Genomic DNA, 23,660 nt, shown 5'->3' with positions numbered 1-23,660 from the left:
AGTCCACACAAGCAATTGATTATCTAGGATCGACCTGTCTTGACTTACTTTGCACGGCAACCAATCAAATGTTAGAGAAGCTGCAGTGGCAGCGTTAACCCCGCCCACTTAGTTTGATGGGTGAGGCTGACAGATAAAATGATTTCAAGGCGAGACATGAAGGGGACTAAAGTGCCAAAATGAATTAAATAAATAAGTCATTAAATAATTAATTAAATATGTCAATAATTAATTAATTAAATGTGTCAGAAATATTTATTTAATTAATTATTGCCACATTTAATTAATTATTTAATGGTGTATTTAATTAATTCATTATGGCAGTCCTGGTGTTCCATAATATTTAAGTTATGAGATTAGATTAATTTAAATAAAACTGTATTAAACCCTCAGGAGGGTTCCTCCGGGGTTTTCAGACAGCTGAATAAACGTCAAACAGAAAACTTGATAAACAGAAGTGTGAGATGGTCGAGAATTTACGCCAGCGTCCGGTTCATTTTAGATAGCAAGGAGTAGAGAGTTTCACTCCACCAAGAGAGCTCGTGACGTAATTCTGAAGGCTAGACCATCCAGTTTCACAGTCGCTCACTTCCGGCCAACCCAGCTTTCGGAGGACCCGGCCCAATTAGACCGCGAAGGCCGTGTCCTCAGGAGGATGCAGCCTCTGAATTTGGACACCCCCGTTGTTTCCGGCTGGACAATAATAACAGTGACATTTAACTTATTTTATCCGATAAATTAACACTGTAAAGTACAAGTTTTTTGTATATAAATGTATATGTATACCACTCCCCCCACCAACAGCCCTTTTGAATGTCTTCTTAATTCTGAGGTCTCAAGGTTGGCAAGTACGCACCAGGGGTGAGAGGGAGTTTTTTTGTTTTTGCTTGATTGTTTGCTTTTATACACTACTAAAAAAAATACATAAACAATTTTTAATTGGACTTTATCATGAATTAAATGGCCCTTCTGGGATATTGATCTAATTTGCAAGGGGGTTGTCGATCACTTTTGCCAGTTTCAGTCTGAGGCTTTAAGAAGAACACAGCACTTTTTAGACACTTCTTTTTTGTTAGTCTGCAAAATCAGCACCGTCTATTAACGTTACAGATGGGTAGGACCAATAACATTAGTTGCTATCTGAATAATAACTTAAGTTAAACTGAGAACGTTAATGTATCCACTGGCTAAGTCAACAGTTATCATAACTGTTTAGCATTTTAGTGTTGTGTTGTTGGAATGCCCATCTGCAATGTTGCTCTATGAAGTTGTGTCACACCTAGAGGAGGTAAAGAAGGCACTATTGGTATTGCTACTGTTATAAATAAGCATCTAATTCAATAACAGGTTTTAGTATCCATTAGTATCCGAAAATGTTTTTTTTTTTCACAACTTTGCTCTGGAGACACCATTTCCACATAAGGCTGCATACTGAAACACAGTTATCCTAAAACAGGTTGTACCACGTTCTGTTCCTTTGTTCTGCTTTTAATCACATTTTTGTGCAAATTAGATGGAACATTCTAATGGACTACTGTTACACCACACCTTCTGGAAATCCTAATGATGACCTGCGTTACGATCTTTTCTTTAGGTAATTCCAGTATAATAACAGGCCCATGATTGTGTAAAACTCTGACTCCGACTATCCTTGACAATGTTTTAATAGTCTTCTCTAATGTTTTCTGAACTAGTTGTGAAAAAGACCCCCAGACCACAGTGTTTGAGAATGGGAAGAGCCAGATGGGTCGTTTTGCCTTTGAAGTATTCCGCTTTGTAAAGCACAAGAACCAGAAGATGTCCACTGTCTTCCTACACTGTGTCACCAAGCTGTGCCGAGCAGATGATTGTGCAATGCTGATGCCAGTGAGATTGGATACTGACACACTCACACATAAAAAAAAATAATAATAATCTTGGGATAAAATATAACAGAATAATCTTGTTAGAGTCACCTTCATTTCAAAATGGAAAACTCCATATTGTAAATTCACTAAGGGACATAATTATCTTACTTAGGTTAAAATACCTAAGCTCATTTACAAATTCTTAACCACAATTTGGAAGTACTTGTACTTCTACTGTACAGTCTTTTCCACTACAGTTTATACCTCTGATAGTTTTTTCTATTCACTCTACATTCAAAGGGTAAGTATACATTTATTTGAATTAATAAATACTAGTTCCATTATGTTTTCATACAAAGCGTATACTGCATCATTGCAAATAATTTAATATTAATTATCGAAATAGTTTATTTCTTGAATTTAAACATCAGCTTCACTTCAGCATTCCTAAATTCAATTCTTCAAGTATAGTTAGGTGTTCATAGAAACATTCCTTCTAATCACAATGGGCATTTCTTAAAGCATCTGTATGTGATAAAGTATGTGATTCATTACACAACAAAGTTCATTGTAATAGATTTGCTGGAGCTAATCTGATGCTTCAGTATGCAGTGTTAGATGAATGTCCTCCTCTTCTCCAACCAATCACGGCAGATGGCCGCCCCTCCCTGAGCCTGGTTCTGCTGGAACTTTCTTCCTATTAAAAGGGAGTTTTTCCTTCCCACTGTCACTAAAGAGTTGCTCATAGAAGCAATTAGTTGACCAGATTACATTCATATTTCTTCAGACTAAGTGACTGTCTGACTTTCCAAACAGACTGAGATTTCCAAATGGTCCTTCCATAGAGTCTAACAGACAGCAGCACTGTTATTTAACAGTGGTCAGGGCACAGCAGTTACAAGATATAACAGGTTATCAGCCTACATTCCTAATTTTTCAGACAGTACAATGTCTTGAAAGACACCTGGGTATCCAGATTTCATGTTTCGCCATGAATCACCATTAAACAATATATGGTATTACCGCGGAAGCACTAGTTGGTCGTCGGGCCATACGCGTGTCCTTGTGCAGTTGAACATAATCCACAAAGTCCGCTTGTAGTTGAAAACAAACAGGCAAACATTTATTTCCACTGTCTTGAAATACAGTAATCCGTTTGAATGTTCCCGTACACTGCAAACACAGTAAGAAAACTGTTTGACTCCACAGCTAGTTAAAGCCCCGTTACTCCCCACTGCCAGTCGCGAACGCTCCCTCCGTGCACAGTTGCCATGTATTAAAGGAACAGTACGTAAAAATTAAATAAGGAAAGAAAATACAATTTAACTGTAAATATTACGCTAAACAAAATTATAAAGTAGAAACTGAAATTACCCATTATCTTACACTTATCCTTATCCAAAATAATTCAAATTATTAACAAATATACACTCTGTGCAATCTGAGTAAAGTAAGAGATGATTAGACCTTTATCTTATACATTTGGAGTAAAACAAGTGAAGAATAATGCATGTACAGCAGAAGAAAGAAATATTTGATCTCCCGCTGAATTTGTACGTTTGCTCATTCTCAAAAAAATTAGTCTCTCATATTTATTGTTTCATAAAAACTATAGAAGGTGATTAATAGTCACTTTATATTTTTGAATAATTGCACCAGCAAACTTCAAACTAGATAGACTTGTAGCCCATTCCAGCCTTGTGTGAGTCTCCAACTTTGTCCCGGACAACATTTGACAGTTCTTTGGTCTGGCCCGTGGTGGTGGAGCGATTAGAGTGGATGACAAGCTGAGATCAACAGTAGTTGTAACTGAATGATTGATTAGTTCTGTGTCTCCCCATTAGAATGAAACTACCCAAAATATCAGAGACTGTTCATTTCTTTTAAGTGAGCAAAGGGGATCAAATCATTATTTCCCTCACTGCAGAATAAGGGGTTAGATATTCCTCCGATTTCAAATTGGAGACATATCTTGGCAACATTGATGGGTTATATTAGCAGTCTGTGTCCTGAATTCCTCGTCATAAGAACGTACACCACATGAGAGAGGACTCATTCTTTCTGTGTAATATTTTCATAGATCTGTGGCAGCAGGAAAAAGAGAGATGTCTCTGAGGGAAAGGGATCAAATTCTGCATCTGGAAATGCCATCCTGACTGCTGGGCCTATCATAACTCGGAGTGGTATAGTTTGATAACACTCTTGCCTAACATTTCCACAGCTGAATAATCTTTACTGATTATCCAATGTATTACAAGATACTGGTGTATGTCAAAATCCAAGATTTGACACCTAAATGTTGACTAAAATTGAAAGCTTGTCTGGGTGACCTAGGATTTTCAAAACAGTACAAGGCGTCCTTGTCTAATGTACTGTATACACGCCAATGAAAGAAACTATATACCATATGGATTACAGTGTGCTGAAATGCCGTGTCTTTGTTTTTCACAGATGAAATACCAGCCAATAATTCTCAGCTGGGTAAGTCTTATCATTCTGTTCAATAAGTGGTATGATGCTTTTGTGTGTTGTTCTACTTTTAAAGGTTATAAGATATTTGTGTTTTTAGTGGGAGAAACATTTTCACTCATCCAAGTGACTTCTTTAGTCAAAGCTGACTGCAGATTTTCCTAGCCTTATAAAAAGGACTAACTAACGCACTACTAACTAACAATGGGCTGTAATATCAGTTGTATAATCATTAACATGCAAATTGTCATGACCCTTGATCGCTGGCCATGAGTACCATTAGAAGATTTCCAGCATGTTTGGAATCACAGCATTGTAGGGTACATCTTTTACCATTTTACAATGCTACAAATGCATTATGAGCTGGTGAATGTTTGGAATTATAGCATTGTAGGGTACATCTTTTACCATCTTACAATGCTATAAATGCATTATGAGCCGGTGAAACCTGCAGCCAGCTGAGACTGAAGAAGTCTGGATGAGTGATGAAATGTTTCCCCCCCATCTGTCCAGATGAACAGAATCAACCTTTGGGATTTCCTTAACTGGATTATTGCACAATCATCTAGACAGGAACATATACCCTTTCTGCAATGCCTGCGCATACTATATTCCTCAGGATTAATTTTATTGTTCAGCCAGTATAATGCTTTAGTTGTTATTGAAAATCAAATACTGAGCCGGGATATCTCAATCTGACATTAAAAGTTGTGTAATTTTTCATAGGAATGGCAAAAAAGGTATTAGTGTTTTAACACTCACTGCTATTTGGCATTTTGCATGAACTTAAGAAAAAGTATTGAGAATGAAAGACAGTTTTACATTTTGGAATTTTTCTTTGTGTTTGTGCTGCTTTAGCCCATCTTAAAGCTCCAGTGTTTCACACAAATACAGTGACCATCGCACTCATCTCAGGCATGATCATTCTGGGTGTCATGTGCCTATGCTTCTTCATCATGTCCCTCACCCTTCTGAAAGGGAAGAGCGCTCCAGTCGGCACCCTGTCAGGAGTCCGAAACCTAACCTTCAACTGAGTACCTGAACTCACTGCAGACATTTCTCATCAGTTCAATGCTAACCAAGAATGCAGAACACACGCTGTCTGTGCATATGGGCATCAAAGAATTTAACTGTTGAATAAAATACCTGTTACCAGGTCTGTACAATGAGTATTAGTGTAGGAGTTAAGTAAAACTGGGTTTTGTGTTCCATTTTTGTGTTACACAAAAAGCTAAGCCTCAGCCTGCATATTTTTCATGCAGCTTTAACCCATTAGTGGGGATACTAAAAACTTACTGCAATACCTCAGCTATACAGTTTTCATTGCAGGGTACGGGATCAATTATATGGCTTGCAGTGCATTATATAGTGTATAATAAACATAGCATTTCCTGATAGATATTAGAGAGATAGATTTACTTAATCATTTATTAGAAGTTTTTTTCCCTAAATATGTATTTCAATTGCTTGCTTTAAATATTTTTAGTTACTCTGTTAGCAATAAACTTGATTGTTAAGGATATTTTGTACATGTGCTACCTTATGTATAACTTTTCCTGATATGTGGTTAAAATGCAACTTGATCTGTTCCCAAAATGTACAAATTGTCTTCAAACGTCCATGTTGCTAATACTGCACCTTGACTTGTTATTAAAACATACCCATTTTCATATTTCTAAAAATAAACTATACATTCCCTCTTAAACACTACTGTGGGATTACAAGAATTGATAAATGGCTAGCATTGATATAGCTTGTATTTTTACACTACAATCCACATTTATCCATTCATGCACACGTACATGTAGTGCTTAGTCAGATCATACAACACTGCTATCTAACGCACACAGACACACACACATCAGATGGGGTGGAGATTGGGGGTGAGGAAGCAAATGTAAATTTCTGCATTACCAATATACAAACCTGATGTAAAATCAGTTTGGTTCCTTATCATAGTCCTTAATAACCTCAAAGATCTCTTTGCTTCATGGAGGGGCTTAACTTCCTCTGGGATCATTAATAATTTTAACGTTTCTTTTAATTTTTATAGAAAACCTAAAGCTAATATAACAGAATAGAATTCATTAAAACATTTTGTTTTGTATATATGGATAATTTTATTTAAACGCTTACGTTCCCGTACTGTGCATCCATGAAACATAAGACGATTCAACCTGCGTCATTTCTGTCTTCCGTTTATTTACTTTCCGGCTCTTTGAAACGTCATGGCAAAATGTCCAGGAAAAACACCACGTTTTTTAAATGGACTGACAATTGGGCTAATCGTTACTTGCAGGAGGCTTGCTTTCAAGGTACATCAGCAATGAAAAAAACTTCTTGCCAACTAAATGTTTTTTTAGATTCCATTTTTTATTCTAGGGCTTGTGTATCCAGATGAACAATTGTAAGTTTAAAAATCTTTTGATAATATATGCTTATCCCTTTTGGAATTAGTCTTGTGTACTTCTTTTCATAATGCCTATCACATTAAGAGTAGGGGGCTATTCCAGAAAGCATGTTCATCAAACTCTGAGTTTAAAAACAAACTCTTAGTTGATAAACTGTGAGATCGACAACTCTGAGTTATTTGTAGCATCCGATTCCCAACGAGAGGATGGAGTGGGACCGGGTTGCATGATATATAGCTTTGTATCTGTCCTCAGTGGATCTGAAATATTACAAAAGTCAGAGAAAACCACAAGCATCTATTTCCCAAGGCTTCTTGCACAACCTACTAATACACTACTTCAGCTCACAAAGACTTTTACTCACTCAACCAGCAAGGACTTCCTGTTCCCAAATTTTCTGCAAACTCCCACATTACAAATTGTGCATCTAAAGTGACGAGAAACAGTAACAGTGACAATAAAAGTGATTTGATTTGATTTGATTTGAAACCTCGTAGAAACCAAACGATTTTGACATGGAGAACTTGTACTTACCATGTCCAGTGCAACAAAGGACGCCATTTTAATAACCACGACCACAGCAGGCCAAAGCTCTTTAAAATTTTCATTCTGGAAATCAGTGACAGGAACTACCAGTGAAAATGCCATACTTGTCTCAAACTGCAAAGTTGATGACGACTACCTGAAACATGAGCTACTTCAGCTCAGGAAGAGTTTTAATTAACACTATTAATTAAAACTTTGCACCAGAGCCAACTTTGGCTTTAGTTGGAGTTTTGTTTGGAACAACTTCATTTTGTCCTTTCATTTTCATCAAATACTTAAGCCCAAGTTTATATCATCATTTTTAAAGGCATTTCAGCTATTTCTATTAATGACAGATCTTATGCTGGCTCTATATATCATCAACATTCAGATACTGCTAGGTATCTAAACACAACCACTTTTTCCAAAAGCTTTCTGAATTTGAGAGAAAATAGACGGAAAGTTTCTTCCTCGTTTCCAGATGGCCGCATCATCTCCAAACAGAGTAACATCAAACTCTTTTCCCACCCTACTAACCATGCCATGCACCAGAATTTTGAACAAAGCAGGACTAATGCTACTTCCTTGAGGAATAACATTTTGAACCTCTGGCTACTCAGATAGTTCACTGCCAACTCTCACTTGTATTGTCTGGTTTCACAAGAAATTATTGATCCAATTAAGCATTCTTCCTAAAATTCTGGCATTATAAAGTGCTATTAGCAAGTCCTGCTTTGACAATATGTCAAATGCTTTTTCAATATCCCAAAAAAATAAATAAAAAAGGCTACTACTGCCTCTTTTACTGGCTATAGCTTCAATTGAATTCAGTTCAGTTTAATTAATATAGTGCCAAATAACAACAACAGTTACTTCAAGGAGCTTTACATTGTAAGGTAGTGTAAGGCCCGCTTGAAGCTGACGCTCCGGCATGTGTGTCAAAAACAAACAAACAAACACTGCTTCAGAAGCACTGTGTATTCGTTTGGCTAGAGTCACGTGATCAACGACGCCCGAAGTCTCATTTAGAACGTAACTGCTTCGGTACCTGATTCAGTGGTTTATAAGGAAGTGAATCATTCACGGGATTTGATCTTTCCATTGATATTTGTATTAAAAGATATGGAGCCAGCGAGGAAGACAGGAGGTTCTGTCACGTAGGAATATTTGGAGTTGATTTTGGTCAATCAGGTGGGTTTGTACAGAGCCCCGCAAGGGACATGGGAGGAAAAAAAATGAAGATGAACTTTTGCAATATCTCACAAAACTTTGAACTGGTGGGTCACAGACGTTTTCGAAAATGTCGGAGCACTTTTACAAATATGTGATGTCTTGATAAACCGAGCAGATATTTGAAGTTTACACAGCTACATTCTCACCTGAAAATATCTTAAAAGTTTATTTTGTGACCCAGAAAGAGTAATATTAAAACTAAGTAGCTGCCACCATTGTTGGAAACTGGAATTGGCTGGGCCGCGCTATGAATTCTGGGCAACGAAGGACGCATTTGGAGCAGCCTTCGAATTGGGACAGCCTTTGTCGCCTGGCTCGTCAGCTTCGAGCTGGCGGGATTCCGGCAAGATGGCTGTCCGGGCAGGCGTCTTCTTTTAAGCTCTCCTGCACTAATCCCGGTGGACCTGTTTAGACCTTTACTTTTGAATACCAAATATGTTACTGTTTTTGCCTATAGTTTTAAAGACTAAATACATCACCTAAAACCTTTTGAACGGACCAAATCTGCCATTTAAAAGAGAAGAAGATGACATGGGAAAAAGCAGAAGCTTCAGCTAAGCCAGCAGTAGCCTCCAAGAGCTCCGCAGCCACTGACCACGAATATTCAATGGAGACTTCGACACCGTCAGCCAAAAGAAAAATTCCACCTACGCCCACCAAAGCACCGACACCACCTAGCAAGGGAATTGTGTCCCAAAGTGTGGAAACTGCGTTTTTGATGTACTTAACCAAGATTGTTAACATTTGTAATTGTGTTTATAGGTTCAACATTCCTAAACGCTAAATGACCCGTAGTTAAAGGCATGGGTAGTAGTGAGAAAAGACGGGGTTGTCTTGGGAGCACACTGTAACTGCACAGCTGGCCTTGGTGAGAGCTGCTCACATGTGTCAGCTGTGTTGTTCAGCACATGGCAGCATACCAGTGGAAAAAAGAAGAGATAGCTGTTACATCTAAGAAGTGCAAGTGGGCCATCCCAAGTGAGGAGTCTTTAAAGGAAGTCGAGTATCAGCAATGCAAGGACATCATTTTTAACAACTCTAAATAAAATAAAAAAAGAGAAATCTGCAAAAGATCATCCTGGCCTCCCAGCTTTCCCACCTGACTGCTGCTGAGCAAGACCAACTATATCACAACCTCACCCAATGCCGCACACAAGAGGGGAAGATCATCAAACCTAAATTAAAATTCTAAATTAATTCTATTTTTGTTATTAATATAATTCAGTGTTTTATATTGCACCTTACCACTGAAGCAAGCAAGTTTGTAGATTTTTGTTCACAATAAAACTTTTTTCTGATTTTGATTCTGATCTGTATCTGTCAATCAGGAATATTAAACATGGTTAGTGGAAATCATTGAGATGGATGTGAAGATCAAAAAATAGTGAACCCAGGTGACGTCTGCCATTCTCTTATTCTGATATTTGTAAAACAAGTAATAAAGTCAAGTCATAATAAGCAAACAAAAAGTGAGAGTTAATAATGTGTATTTATTGGTTGAGCACATCAGTCACATCATTTTCATTTACATCACTGGAAGGGCACCACAGATTCAGATACATTTGTAAGCTCACAACATACACCCACAATCTTCAATTCAATTCAATTCAATTTTATTTATATAGCGCCAAATCACAACAAAAGTCGCCTCAAGGTGCTTTATATTGTACAGTAGATAGCACAATAATAAATACAGAGAAAACCCAACAATCATATGACCCCTATGAGCAAGCACTTTGGCGACAGTGGGAAGGAAAAACTCCCTTTTAACAGGAAGAAACCTCCGGCAGAACCAGGCTCAGGGAGGGGCGGCCATCTGCTGCGACCGGTTGGGGTGAAAGAAGGCAAAACAGGATGAAAGACATGCTGTGGAAGAGAGACAGAGATTAATAACAGATATGATTCGATGCAGAGAGGTCTATTAGCACATAGTGAGTGAGAAAGGTGACTGGAAGGAAAAACTCAATGCATCATGGGAATCCCGGCAGCCTATGTCTATTGCAGCATAACTAAGGGAGGATTCAGGGTCACCTGGTCCAGCCCTAACTATATGCTTTAGCAAAAGGAAAGTTTTAAGCCTAATCTTAAAAGTAGAGATAGTGTCTGTCTCCCGAATCCAAACTGGAAGTTGGTTCCACAGAAGAGGGGCCTGAAAACTGAAGGCTCTGCCTCCCATTCTACTTTTAAATACTCTAGGAACAACAAGTAGGCCTGCAGTGCAAGAGCGAAGTGCTCTAATAGGGTGATATGGTACTACAAGGTCATTAAGATAAGATGGGGCTGATTATTTAAGACCTTGTATGTGAGGAGCAGGATTTTGAATTCAATTCTGGATTTAACAGGAAGCCAATGAAGGAAGCCAAAACAGGAGAAATATGCTCTCTCTTTCTAGTCCCTGTCAGTACCCTTGCTGCAGCATTTTGGATTAGCTGAAGGCTTTTTCAGCGAGTTTTTAGGACATCCTGATAATAAAGAATTACAGTAGTCCAGCCTGGAAGTAATAAATGCATGAACTAGTTTTTCAGCATCACTCTGAGACAGGATATTTCTAATTTTAGAGATGTTGCGCAAATGGAAGAAAGCAGTCTTACATATTTGTTTAATATGTGCGTTGAAGGACATGTCCTGGTCAAAATGACTCAAGGTTCCTCACAGCATTACTGGAGGCCAAGGTAATGCCATCCAGAGTAAGAATCTGCTTAGATACCATATTTCTAAGATTTTCAGGGCCGAGTACAATAACCTCAGTTTTATCTGAATTAAGAAGCAGAAAGTTAGCGTGCCATCCAGGTCTTTATGTCTTTAAGACATTCCTGCAGTTTAAGTAATTGGTCTGTGATACCTGGCTTCATGGATAGATAGAGCTGCGTGTCATCTGCATAGCAGTGAAAATTTATGCTATGTCTTCTAATGATGCTGCCTAAGGGAAGCATGTATAATGTAAATAGAATTGGTCCTAGCACTGAACCCTGTGGAACACCATAATTGACCTTAGTGTGTGAAGAGGACTCTCCATTTACTTGTACAAATTGGAGTCTATTAGATAGATATGATACAAACCACTGCAGTGCAGTACCTGTAATACCTACAGCATGTTCTAATCACTCTAATAGGATATTATGATCAACAGTATCAAACGCAGCACTGAGGTCTAGCAGGACAAGCACAGAGATGAGTCCACTGTCAGAGGCCATAAGAAGATCATTTGTAACCTTCACTAAAGCTGTTTCTGTGCTGTGATGAGCTCTGAAACCTGACTGAAACTCTTCAAATAAGCCATTCCTCTGCAGATGATCAGTTAGCTGTTTGACAACTACTCTTTCAAGGATTTTTGATATGAAAGGAAGGTTGGAGATTGGCCTATAATTAGCTAAGACAGCTGGGTCTAGAGATGGCTTTTTAAGTAAAGGTTTAACTACAGCCACGTTGAAGGCCTGTGGTACATAGCCGATTATTAGAGATAGGTTGATCATATTTAAGATTGAAGCATTAATTAATGGCAGGACTTCTTTGAGCAGTTTTGTAGGAATGGGGTCTAAAAGACACGTTGATGGTTTGGAGGAATTAATTACTGAAGTTAACTCAGAAAGATCAATTGGAGAAAAAGAGTCTAACTTAACATTGATGGTACTAAAAGTAGCTGTAGATAATGTTACATCTGTGGGATGATTATTGGTAATTTTTTCTCTAATGATAAAAATTTTATTTGTGAAGAAGTTCATGAAGTCATTACTAGTTAACGTTAAACAATCTTGTCAAGATAGACAGAAAAAAATGACTTGACCTATGTCTGTGAAAGTTATGGGGACAGTGCTTTGCAAGATCGCGTACTTTTGACAGAACTATTACTCTTTTATATGTATCCTGAGAGAAGTTAGACATCTGGTGTTCTCCAAATTAACAGGATCCAACTGTTTCTTTCCGCGAGTAAATGCTGGAATCTTTAATTCTGCTTGGAATCTCTGAATGGACTCTTTAACCAGGAAAAGCCTGTCTGCTAAAACTACATCACCTGGGAGCAAATGAGACAAAAAAAATTACTTTGTTCTGTAATAAACCTATCACTTGTGTGACCTCCAGAGGAGATGAAACAAATAAAACCTTGAGGTCAAATTGCAATTAAATATTTTACTGTGTGATGTGACTTGTACGAGGAGTAACACTGAGAACTGGCTAGCAATCTACTCGGTTTCTCTAGAAGTATTTCTAAACAATCTATGATGCAAACAGTCTTCTCAAAGCTGCTGTTCCAAAATGCATATGGAAGAGATTGTCTTAGGGATTCTCTGTCAGGCCACAACACTAGACTTGGCACCAGTCTACAATGCATCACACTAATACAGTGTTTGAAAAGCTTTGAAACAGTGGTTGAATCAATTTTGAAATAAAAAGCCAAAAAGTCAAAGGACAAGTTCATTCTAAGCTCCATTAATGTTAACATGTACTGCAAAAAACATGTTAAAGAAGATTTAAGTTTGAGAAAAGCAGCCACAAAATGAAAAACTGTCATGAGAATTGTATTTGTTGGTAAACCAGTAAGAATATCAAACCTTTTTATCATCATTATGGAAGCTCATTTCATTCAGGGTAGTGTTATTCGTTTTTTCTTTCAGCAACACATTTTCAGTCCTCAGAGCTTGGCATTCTTGCTCAAGAGATTGCAGGCATTTACCACATGTTTCAGTGCTACATAATAGAACATTCTCATGGAAAACAGGCTGGACATCATTTCCAGGTTCTTCATTGGTGGAGTCCTTCAAATGCTGTGAGATGGGAGTTTTGTCTGCAGTAGGATTCTTGCTGTTAAAACACAACAAATTAATTCAATTCAATTCAATTCAATTTTATTTATATAGCGCCAAATCACAACAAAAGTCGCCTCAAGGCGCTTTATATTGTACAATAGATCGCACAATAATAGATACAGAGAAAACCCCAACAATCATATCATATGACCCCCTATGAGCAAGCACTTTGGCGACAGTGGGAAGGAAAAACTCCCTTTTAGCAGGAAGAAACCTCCGGCAGAACCAGGCTCAGGGAGGGGCGGCCATCTGCTGCGACCGGTTGGGGTGAAGAAGGAAAACAGGATGAAAGACATGCTGTGGAAGAGAGACAGAAATTAATAACAGATATGATTCGATGCAGAGAGGTCTATTAACACATAGTGAGTGGCTGGAAAGGAAAAACTCAATGCATCATGGGAATCCCGGCAGCTCACGTCTATTGCAGCATAACTAAGGGAGGATTCAGGGTCACCTGGTCCAGCCCTAACTATATGCTTTAGAAAAAGGAAAGTTTTAAGCCTAATCTTGAAAGTAGAGATAGTGTCTGTCTCCGAATCCAAACTGGAAGCTGGTTCCACAGAAGAGGGGCCTGAAAACTGAAGGCTCTCCCTCCCATTCTACTTTTAAATACTCTAGGAACAACAAGTAGGCCTGCAGAGCGAGAGCGAAGTGCTCTAATAGGGTGATATGGTACCACAAGGTCATTAAGATAAGATGGGGCCTGATTATTTAAGACCTTGTATGTGAGGAGCAGGATTTTGAATTCAATTCTGGATTTAACAGGAAGCCAATGAAGGAAGCCAAAACAGGAGAAATATGTTCTCTCTTCCTAGTCCCTGTCAGTACTCTTGCTGCAGCATTTTGGATTAGCTGAAGACTTTTCAGGGAGTTTTAGGACATCCTGATAATAATGAATTACAGTAGTCCAGCCTGGAAGTAATGAAGGCATGAACTAGTTTTTCAGCATCACTCTGAGACAGGATATTTCTAATTTTAGAGATGTTGCGCAAATGGAAGAAAGCAGTCTTACATATTTGTTTAATATGTGCGTTAAAGGACATGTCCTGGTCAAAATGACTCAAGGTTCCTCACAGTGTTACTGGAGGCCAAGGTAATGCCATCCAGAGTAAGAATCTGGTTAGATACCATATTTCTAAGATTCTCAGGGCCGAGTACAATAACCTCAGTTTTATCTGAATTAAGAAGCAGAAAGTTAGCGGCCATCCAGGTCTTTATGTCTTTAAGACATTCCTGCAGTTTAACTAATTGGTGTGTGTTACCTGGCTTCATGGATAGATAGAGCTGCGTGTCATCTGCATAGCAGTGAAAATTTATGCTATGTCTTCTAATGATGCTGCCTAGGGAAGCATGTATAATGTAAATAGAATTGGTCCTAGCACTGAACCCTGTGGAACACCATAATTGACCTTAGTGGGTGAAGAGGACTCTCCATTTACTTGAACAAATTGGAGTCTATTAGATAGATATGATACAAACCACTGCAGCGCAGTACCTGTAATACCTACAGCATGTTCTAATCGCTCTAATAGGATATTATGATCAACAGTATCAAACGCAGCACTAAGGTCTAGCAGGACAAGCACAGAGATGAGTCCACTGTCAGAGGCCGTAAGAAGATCATTTGTAACCTTCACTAAAGCTGTTTCTGTGCTGTGATGAGCTCTGAAACCTGACTGAAACTCTTCAAATAAGCCATTCCTCTGCAGATGATCTGTTAGCTGTTTGACAACTACTCTTTCAAGGATTTTTGATATAAAAGGAAGGTTGGAGATTGGCCTGTAATTAGCTAAGACTGCTGGGTCTAGAGATGGCTTTTTGAGTAAAGGTTTAACTACAGCCAGCTTGAAGGCCTGTGGTACATAGCCGATTATTAGAGATAGGTTGATCATACTTAAGATCGAAGAATTAATTAATGGCAGGACTTCTTTGAGCAGTTTTGTAGGAATGGGGTCTAAAAGACACGTTGATGGTTTGGAGGAATTAATTATTGAAGTTAACTCAGAAAGATCAATTGGAGAAAAAGAGTCTAACTTAACATCGATGGTACTAAAAGTAGCTGTAGACGATATTACATCTGTGGGATGATTATTGGTAATTTTTCTCTAATGATAAAAATTTTATTTGTGAAGAAGTTCATGAAGTCATTACTAGTTAACGTTAAAGGGATTGTTGGCTCAAAAGAGCTCTGACTTTTTGTCAGCCTGGCTACAGTGCTGAAGAGAAACCTGGGGTTGTTCTTATTTTCTTCAATCAGTGACGAATAGTAAGATGTTCTGGCTTTATGGAGGGCTTTCTTATAAAGCAGCAAACTATTTCTCCAGGCTAAATGATGATCCTCTAAATTTGTGACACGCCATTTCCTCTCCAGCTTACGAGTTATCTGCTTTAGGCTACGTGTTTGAGAATTATACCACGGAGTCAGGTACTCGGATTTGAGGCCTTAGTTTTCACAGGAGCTACAGTATCCAGAGTCGCACGTAGTGAGAAGGTAAAATTATTAACAAGATAATCAACCTCTGTTGGAGTAGTGTTCAGATAGCTGCTCTGCTCTATGTTGGTACAGGGCATTGAAGATGATAACAGTGGGTGGATTATATTCTTAAACTTAGTTACAGCACTTTCAGAAAGACATCTACTTTGATAAAGTCTACTCTCCATTGCTGTGTAATCAATTATTGTAAATGTAAATGTTATCAGGAAATGATCAGACAGCAGAGGGTTTTCAGAAAACACTGTTACATGTTCAGTTTCTATGCCATATGTTAAAATGAGATCTAGAGTGTGATTAAAGTGGTGGGTGGGTTCTTTTACATTTTGAGAGAAGCCAATTGAGTCTAATAACAGATTAAATGCCATGTTGAGGCTGTCATTTTTAGCATCTACATGGATGTTAAAATCACCCACAATAATTATTTTATCTGAGCTGAGCACTAAATCAGATAAAAAGTCTGAGAAATCAGAGAGAAACTCTGTGTAAGGCCCAGGTGGACGATAGATAATAACAAGTAAGACTGGTTTCTGAGTTTTACAGCTGGGGTGGACAAGGCTAAGCATCAGGCTTTCAAATGAATTAAAAGTCTGTCTTGGTCTTTCGTTAATTAATAGGCTGGTGTGAAAAATTGCTGCCACACCGCCCCTCGGCCTGTGCTTCGAGGTTTCTGGTAGTTAGAATGACTCGGGGTGTTGATTCATTTAAACTAACATACTCATCCTGCTGCAACCAGGTTTCTGTAAGGCAGAGTAAATCGATTTGTTGATCAATTATTAAGTCATGTACTAACAGAGACTTGGAGGAGAGAGACCTAATATTTAATAATCCACATTTCATTGTTTTACTCTTTGGTTCAGATGTGGATTCTGTATTGTTCTTTCTTTGTGATTTTCTATGTTGAAGTTGTTTGTTGCTGGTTTTTGGTTTGTTTTTGTCATTTTGGGAGCTGACACAGTCTCAATGGAGATGGGTTTTTGGGGGTAGCAGGAGGAGAGAAGCTGCAGAGAGGCGTGTAAGACTGCAACTCTGCTTCCTGGTCCCAACTCTGGATAGTCATATTTTGGGGGTTTAATAAATTGGTCCATATTTCTAGAAATGAGAGCTGCTCCATCCAAAGTGGGATGGATGCCGTCTCTCCTAACAAGACCAGGTTTCCTCCAGAAGGTTTGCCAATTATCTATGAAGCCCACATCGTTTCTGGGACACCACTCAGACAGCCAGTAATTTAAGGAGAACATGCGGCTAAACATGTCAGTCCTGGTCTGATTGGGGAGGGACCAGAGAAAACTACAGAGTCCGACATTGTTTTTGCAAAGTTACACACCGATTCAATATTGATTTTAGTGACCTCCGATTGGCGTAACGGGTGTCATTACTGCCGGCGTGAATTATGATCTTACTGTATTTACGTTTACCCTTAGCCAGCAGTTTTAAATTTCCTTCAATGTCGCCTGCTCTGGCCCCTGGAAGGCAATTGACTATCGTTGCCGGTGTCTCTAGCTTCACATGTCTGAGAACAGAATCGCCAATTACCAGAGTTTGACCCCGGCGGTGTGTGCCGCCAGTGGGGAAAACGGTTAGACACATGAACAGGTTGGTGGTGTACCTGGGGCTTCAGTTTAAGACTATGCTTCCTCCTCACCGTCACCCAGCCGCCTCTTTCCCCAGCTGCTTGGGGTCTGCCGGGAACAGCTAACGGGCCTCACGCTATCTTCGGCTGCACCAGCTACAGGGGCCTGGCTAGCTACGGGTGAATGAAGGGTGCGGCCGAGTCTCCAATTCAGTAATCCTGGCCTCCAGAGCTGCAAATATGCTACATTTGTTACAGGTATCATTACTGCTAAAGGAGGCCGAGGAGTAACTAAACATCTGACACAATGAGCAGGAAAGTGCAGGAGGAGCAGGTGAAGTAGCCATGGTGCTACGAGCTAAGCTAAGCTAGCGAAACAGTACAGAGACAGTGAGTGAATACTTTGGCTATAAATTAGGCAGTGAGCACACAGAAAGGGTGATTCAGATAAAGCACGTTAAGATTATACTATGAAAAAGGGATGTATCAAAAGATTTAAATTAAATTGCTAAGCAGAAAAGCTACTCAGAAACACCACTGTGTTTGAGCAGGAACAGGAAGTGATACTAGACCACAGAGCGAGCGAACACCACACAATTAAGAGAGGTGTTAAGATATAAACCGCATTTTTGTCAATCATTCTATTACTACAGTATACTACTACAGTACATGATACCACTTCTAGCTTGTACTAAACTTAGAACCAATTGTGCAGAAACATTTTGGTTTATAATTTTACCAAGTAGGATAAACATGCAACAGAAAAATAAGTAGGTCCAACATATATTACAACAGTTTGCTACAGAAAGACTTTGATATATTCACCTTGGAGGGATGCCTTCTGCAGATAGCTTTACTTGCTCTATCCGTTGTAGCTTTGCTTTCTGTCTTCTGTTGAACACATCCAGCCTCATTTTTCTTCTCTTCTCTGCAGATGGAACGTTGCTGAAAATAGATGGAATAAAGTCCGGACTCTATGGATTATCGCTCTTCTGCCTACCTACAAAATAAACATAAACATTTCAGTATTTCTACTTTAGAGCTTGCTAACTTAGAAAGCACGACAGAAAGCCCACGATGCATGCAACTATGTGGTTTTGAACTCATCAGAAACCACAATGATGGTCTAGTAAATAATGAAAATACTTATGTTAGAAAGCTTGTATTTGGTAACTTACCCGATATGAAATGATCGCTGCACAAGCGGAATCAGACACTGCGGTCAAGTGAGCCCTCACTTACGAAGTCACAGTCAAGCTAGCCGCCCCGCCAGCCGCACCTAAAATGTGGTTGCACTACTCTTACGTATATTACAGTACGGATGAAGCCCGGCTAAGAAACGCAGTCTTTTGTGTCCTGACACAGGATTACAGGAAAACTGTAAGAGGTGACACAGATATTTCACTGGATTCTGACTGTGGGTGACCCCTACTCTTCACCCTGTCATCCACAGCCAAATTTACTGTACGGTTTTTGAGAAAATTGATAGTAAACTTTGCACATTTTACTCTACTGTACTCTATATATTCCCATCTTTCACCTCAGATTACAGGAAAACTGTAAGAGGTGACGCAGATATTTCACTGGATTCTGACTGTGGGTGACCCCTACTCTTCACCCTGTCATCCACAGCCAAATTTGCTGTACGGTTTTTGAGAAAATTGATAGTAAACTTGGCACATTTTACTCTACTGTACTCTATATATTCCCATCTTTGACCTCAGATTACAGGAAAACTGTAAGAGGTGACACAGATATCTCACCGGATTCTGACTCTGGGTGACCCCCACTCTTCACCCTGTCATCCAGAGCCAAATTTACTGTACGGTTTTTGAGAAAATTGATAGTAAACTTTGCACATTTTACTCTACTGTACTCTATATATTCCCATCTTTCACCTCAGATTACAGGAAAACTGTAAGAGGTGACACAGATATTTCACTGGATTCTGACTGTGGGTGACCCCTACTCTTCACCCTGTCATCCACAGCCAAATTTACTGTACGGTTTTTGAGAAAATTGATAGTAAACCTTGCACATTTTACTCTACTGTACTCTATATATTCCCATCTTTGACCTCAGATTACAGGAAAACTGTAAGAGGTGACACTGATATCTCACTGGATTCTGACTCTAGGCCATGTCCACTCTTCATCCTGTCATCCACAGACAAATTTACTGTACGGTTTTTGAGACTGCTGTGTTAACAGAGTATGACAAAGGCTAAGAAAATGTACTGCCTAAAATAATATCAAATTTAAACAACTAATTACAAAATTGCTACACCTGCTGTTATTGCCAGGTGTTCGATAGAGCATTATTTAGTCATAAAAAATACATATCATTGACATATCATCAGTAAAAGAAATACTCTCACTATGCAAGACATGTTTGGAAATTCAGTTAATAAATATTGTATGAAATCTATACAGATGTTTGAAGGTATAATGCAAAGCATGTTTGTTTCTTATGGCTTACAAATGTGTTTTCCTTTAACAAAATTTACATTTCATTTATACAGTTTCGCATGAGCGAAACAATAAAATAGGTTTCCTGAACTGTTCTTCATGGCCCAAATTTTGAATCCTTTTGAGGGTGATGCATTATCCATGAAGGTGGGCAATTTGTTCATTGATCTCTGACCCTCACTGACTCTGACGCCTCCTAATTCTGCTTCCAGCCTTGCTGATTAATTTGTTCTTCCTTTTGGCATCCCTGTCACTGATGCTGTCACCAGTTGTACACAACATCTCTGCTTGTCCACCAGTCTAATCTGTAATTCAGGTGAACCCAGAATTACCTGTATCTTTGTAATGTTTCAAAAAATATACACTATATGTTGATGTGCATTGTCCCACCTTTCTTTCCTTTATAAGTAAGAATCTCTATGGTTTTAATGACAATTCATATACAGATTGCGGATGACATTTTATTCAACACTCAAATAAGTTCCTCACCAGCATACTGTAGTACAATTTCAGCCCACCGTTAATAAACCCATCCAATGCAGCGTTATCAGAGAAATTATGCAAGTGTTATGTTTGTATGTACTAGTAATCTATTTATCATTTATCATGACTCCTGCTCTGATGATTATTTTCTTCTCCTTCTGTAATTTTAATAGATAAAGGATGTTGAACATTAAGCTCCAAACAGGATGAATGAGGAAGACCACAGAGGAGAATCGTGGATGTAGTGAAAGAATACATGCAGATGGTGTTTTTTATGGTGGAGGAGCAACTTCTGATACCATCTTAAAGAAAAAACACATAAAATTGAAGAGTAAAAATAATGACAACAATATGTCTAAATTTTGTGTTAATTTTTTAGAGCAAATGCAGTCTTGCCATGGTCAGAGTTGCCCACTCATATTTGACTAATTCAAATAAAATTACTGAATTTAAATGCTTATGTTCTAATAAAAGGCATTGTTTAATACTTCTGCCATGACAACCCAAATAAATCAATGAGAGGGAAACGGGAAGATTAGTCATCAGGCAAGGTTTACTGTTCATTTACCATGCCTTGATAAAAGTAAGCTTAACAAAAGAAAAAGGCTGTGGACGAGAACCGGGCGGCTGAGCCAGATCAAAGACATTACTAAAACAAAAAGATGCCAACAGCTTCCCTAAAGTGGAAATCTAATAATATGCAAAACAAAAGGCCTGTGTAGCTGCTTGACACATAAGGTCAGTCACAGGATACAAAAGTGTCATCACCTGCCTAACCTAGTGTTTTTAACACTTAAAAGCTCATTTGAATGTGTTTGGGGTACTCCGATCTTATCTGTCCAGCCTCACACCCAAACACTCTATTCACACACACAGACACCTACTAACAAAAGTTCAAAGACAGTCAGAAGCCAACCTGGCCTGGGAGCTGTTTTTAAATTATCCCAGGCAAGCGATTGGTCTACTGTTCCCAGATCAGCCAATAGAGACGTGCCAATTACCTTTGCATTGGACAATAGAATGAGGCTTGACACGTGAAAGACAAGAGTAACAGAAAACACAGAGTTGGATGCCATGGCATGCAACAGATGTTGTTCCATGCTCATTTTGATTGTCTCAGTAAATATGTTAAGTGCACAAACGTTGAAAATCTAACTCACTCACTTGTCCAATAGAAAATAATATTTTCCTCTTTGTTTGTTAATTTTCATGTTACTATAAGTAATAGTAGTCTTAGAGGTATAAAACAATTTTCAATTCTCATAATTTATATGAAAGTCTTTAATCACATCTTTTACAATATATTTTAAGCAATATGCTTTTGTCTTTTCTCTGACACTCATTGTCTTTAACATTAATATTATGAATTACCTATACAATATCTTGCCTTTTGATTGCAGGTTTCATACATTTTTTTTTTTTTTCATACTGTAACTCATAGAAATATTTCTGCCAATACTATTTTGATTATATTTTATACATGACATTAAAAGGTTGTACATTGCCTTAACATTTTTTTTAGTTTTTGCTTCATTATTAGAATTAAATTAGTATTTTTGTTAATTCAATGCAAACTGATGTGTGGGACGAGTCACATGACATATAGCCAACCCACCTTTGATCTTTCGGTATTTATTGAGTCGTTGCATCGCACGGACAGATAACGTAGCTTTCATTGCGACAGGAAACGGTTATATGTGGTTACGCTGTCATTACATATACTTATTATTAGTACACTGAACTTTTCTTCGAGGCCTACGTGGACAAAAATTTTCGGTTTACCCACCAACAATAAAATGGAAAGGTGAGTAATTAACACTAAAAATTGAACTATTAACAAGAAACGAGAACATTCTAGCCATTTCATGCCAGTTATTTTCCTCAGTCTAATTATAGAAAATTGTTTTAGATTGTTTGCGCTTTGTATATAGTCTTCATCCAGAAATGTGTCTAAAATCATAATTTTTAGAATTTGAAAACTTTAATAATATTGATATACTAACCGATGGAGAGCATATATATATAGAAATATAACATATAGCCTACCTAAGATTAGATTTTGTACTCTTAGGCGTACATTTAAAAGTAACACACTCCATTTAAGCGTAGTTAAAACTTTTGATGTTGTATCTTTTTTTAAATATAAATATTCATTAAGAAAAAGAAGTGATAACACATTGAGATAATTGAAAGATACGTAACATTTTGTAGTACGAAAAAATACGTTAAAACAAAATCCATGTTTGGTTGAATTAGTTGTAAAACAACCATAATAAGTAACACTGTTCACCATGATAAATAACTCATCTCACAAGTCTTTTTGTCACATAAGGTCATAAATTCTCTTTTAAGCATTTGCACTGGGTATTACCAGATTTAAATTTTTCATTGGCTTGACACAATGACTCTTTCATGTCGTTGTGATTGTGATAATGATTGTAAAATACGTTCAGAGCAACGGTCTTTAACAGCTTGTCTTTGTGGTTTAGGAGCCACTCAAAATGTATATCTAACAGAGTATAACATTATTAATACTAATAAATCAGGTAGGGAATGTGTATTATACACAGTGAATTAGTGCTTGTGTTTTTAACTATAGTGTTGATTACAGTAATTTGCACTGTGAATTTTAAAACTTAGAACTTAGTGATAGTGTATTAGCAAATAAACATTAAAAGGACTGTGTTAGTTAGCACTTGTATGTCCAAAATCTAACTGCTACCAGTTATGTTGTTGGCATAGAAAAATCGCCAAAAGATTTTTCCGCATCATGCGTTTTGGACATCACTAGAGTGTGGGTACTTGGAGTGCCCAAAATGTTTTCTGAAGTCTATTAAACTTAAATGAAGAGTTCACATTTATGTTGTTTCATATGTTATTGTTGATCAGCATTGCAAGGTTGATCTCAGGATAACAGATATGTTCATATGGTTTGTTTTTCTTTGTATTAATTTTCATTTGTCTCAAAATTTCAGGACCTGCACTTTTTCAGTTTTTGGAAAGGCAAGTAATTTAACAAAAAATAATGTGATACATTATTGTGGTGTAAGTGATACAGATTGAACAAAGATGTGTTAATGTCACTGTTCTCTCTTTACATAAAAGGCACGGACAATTTCAAAATCCCTGCCAAATATATTAGAGGTCATTCACAAGTATGCTGAACCCGGGACCAGTCTAAAGACCTACAGTATTCACAAAGTGCATGGCTTTTGGGAAAATGTCTCAAGAGATTTGGGAGTGCCTAATACATGTCTTAATAGGAAAAAATTCTCAAAGCAGTCCTGCAGTATGAAAAGGTAAGCAATGTGTTTTCACAAAGTATTTATATTTATTCCATTAAAAAAAAAAAAAG

At 37.9% G+C, this 23,660-nt stretch overlaps 1 protein-coding gene and 1 long non-coding RNA gene across 7 annotated transcripts in view; one reads left to right on the top strand and one right to left on the bottom strand.

The window, feature by feature from the left end:
* The window catches only part of zpld1a (zona pellucida-like domain containing 1a), a 50,196-nt gene extending 43,406 nt beyond the window's left edge, over nt 1-6,790 (top strand). For all 4 annotated transcript variants that reach the window (XM_039618414.1, XM_039618415.1, XM_039618416.1 and 1 more), the window contains 5 exons: nt 1,514-1,594; nt 1,695-1,866; nt 3,928-4,030; nt 4,299-4,328; nt 5,175-6,790. In XM_039618414.1, the coding sequence (XP_039474348.1) occupies nt 1,514-1,594; nt 1,695-1,866; nt 3,928-4,030; nt 4,299-4,328; nt 5,175-5,350 (562 nt within the window). In that variant the 3' untranslated portion in view covers nt 5,351-6,790. The remainder of the gene's footprint in view (nt 1-1,513; nt 1,595-1,694; nt 1,867-3,927; nt 4,031-4,298; nt 4,329-5,174) is intronic.
* Nucleotides 6,791-10,294: 3,504 nt separating this feature from the next.
* Nucleotides 10,295-18,644, bottom strand: LOC120442269. Of its 3 annotated transcripts, XR_005614611.1 has the most exons (4): nt 18,533-18,644; nt 18,180-18,354; nt 13,036-13,285; nt 10,295-10,351 (listed from the first exon to the last, which is right to left on the bottom strand). It is a non-coding gene; the product is annotated as an uncharacterized LOC120442269 (long non-coding RNA). The 3 variants fall into 3 exon arrangements; XR_005614610.1 differs by lacking the exon at nt 10,295-10,351 and having other exon boundaries at nt 12,159-13,285; XR_005614612.1 differs by lacking the exons at nt 10,295-10,351; nt 13,036-13,285 and adding an exon at nt 13,532-13,587.
* Nucleotides 18,645-23,660: the final 5,016 nt, after the last annotated feature.

Source organism: Oreochromis aureus, linkage group 10 (genome assembly GCF_013358895.1).
Source record: "Oreochromis aureus strain Israel breed Guangdong linkage group 10, ZZ_aureus, whole genome shotgun sequence".
NCBI lineage: Eukaryota > Metazoa > Chordata > Actinopteri > Cichliformes > Cichlidae > Oreochromis > Oreochromis aureus.
Note: the sequence above shows the minus strand (reverse complement) of the source record. Positions and strands in the feature narration are given on the sequence as shown.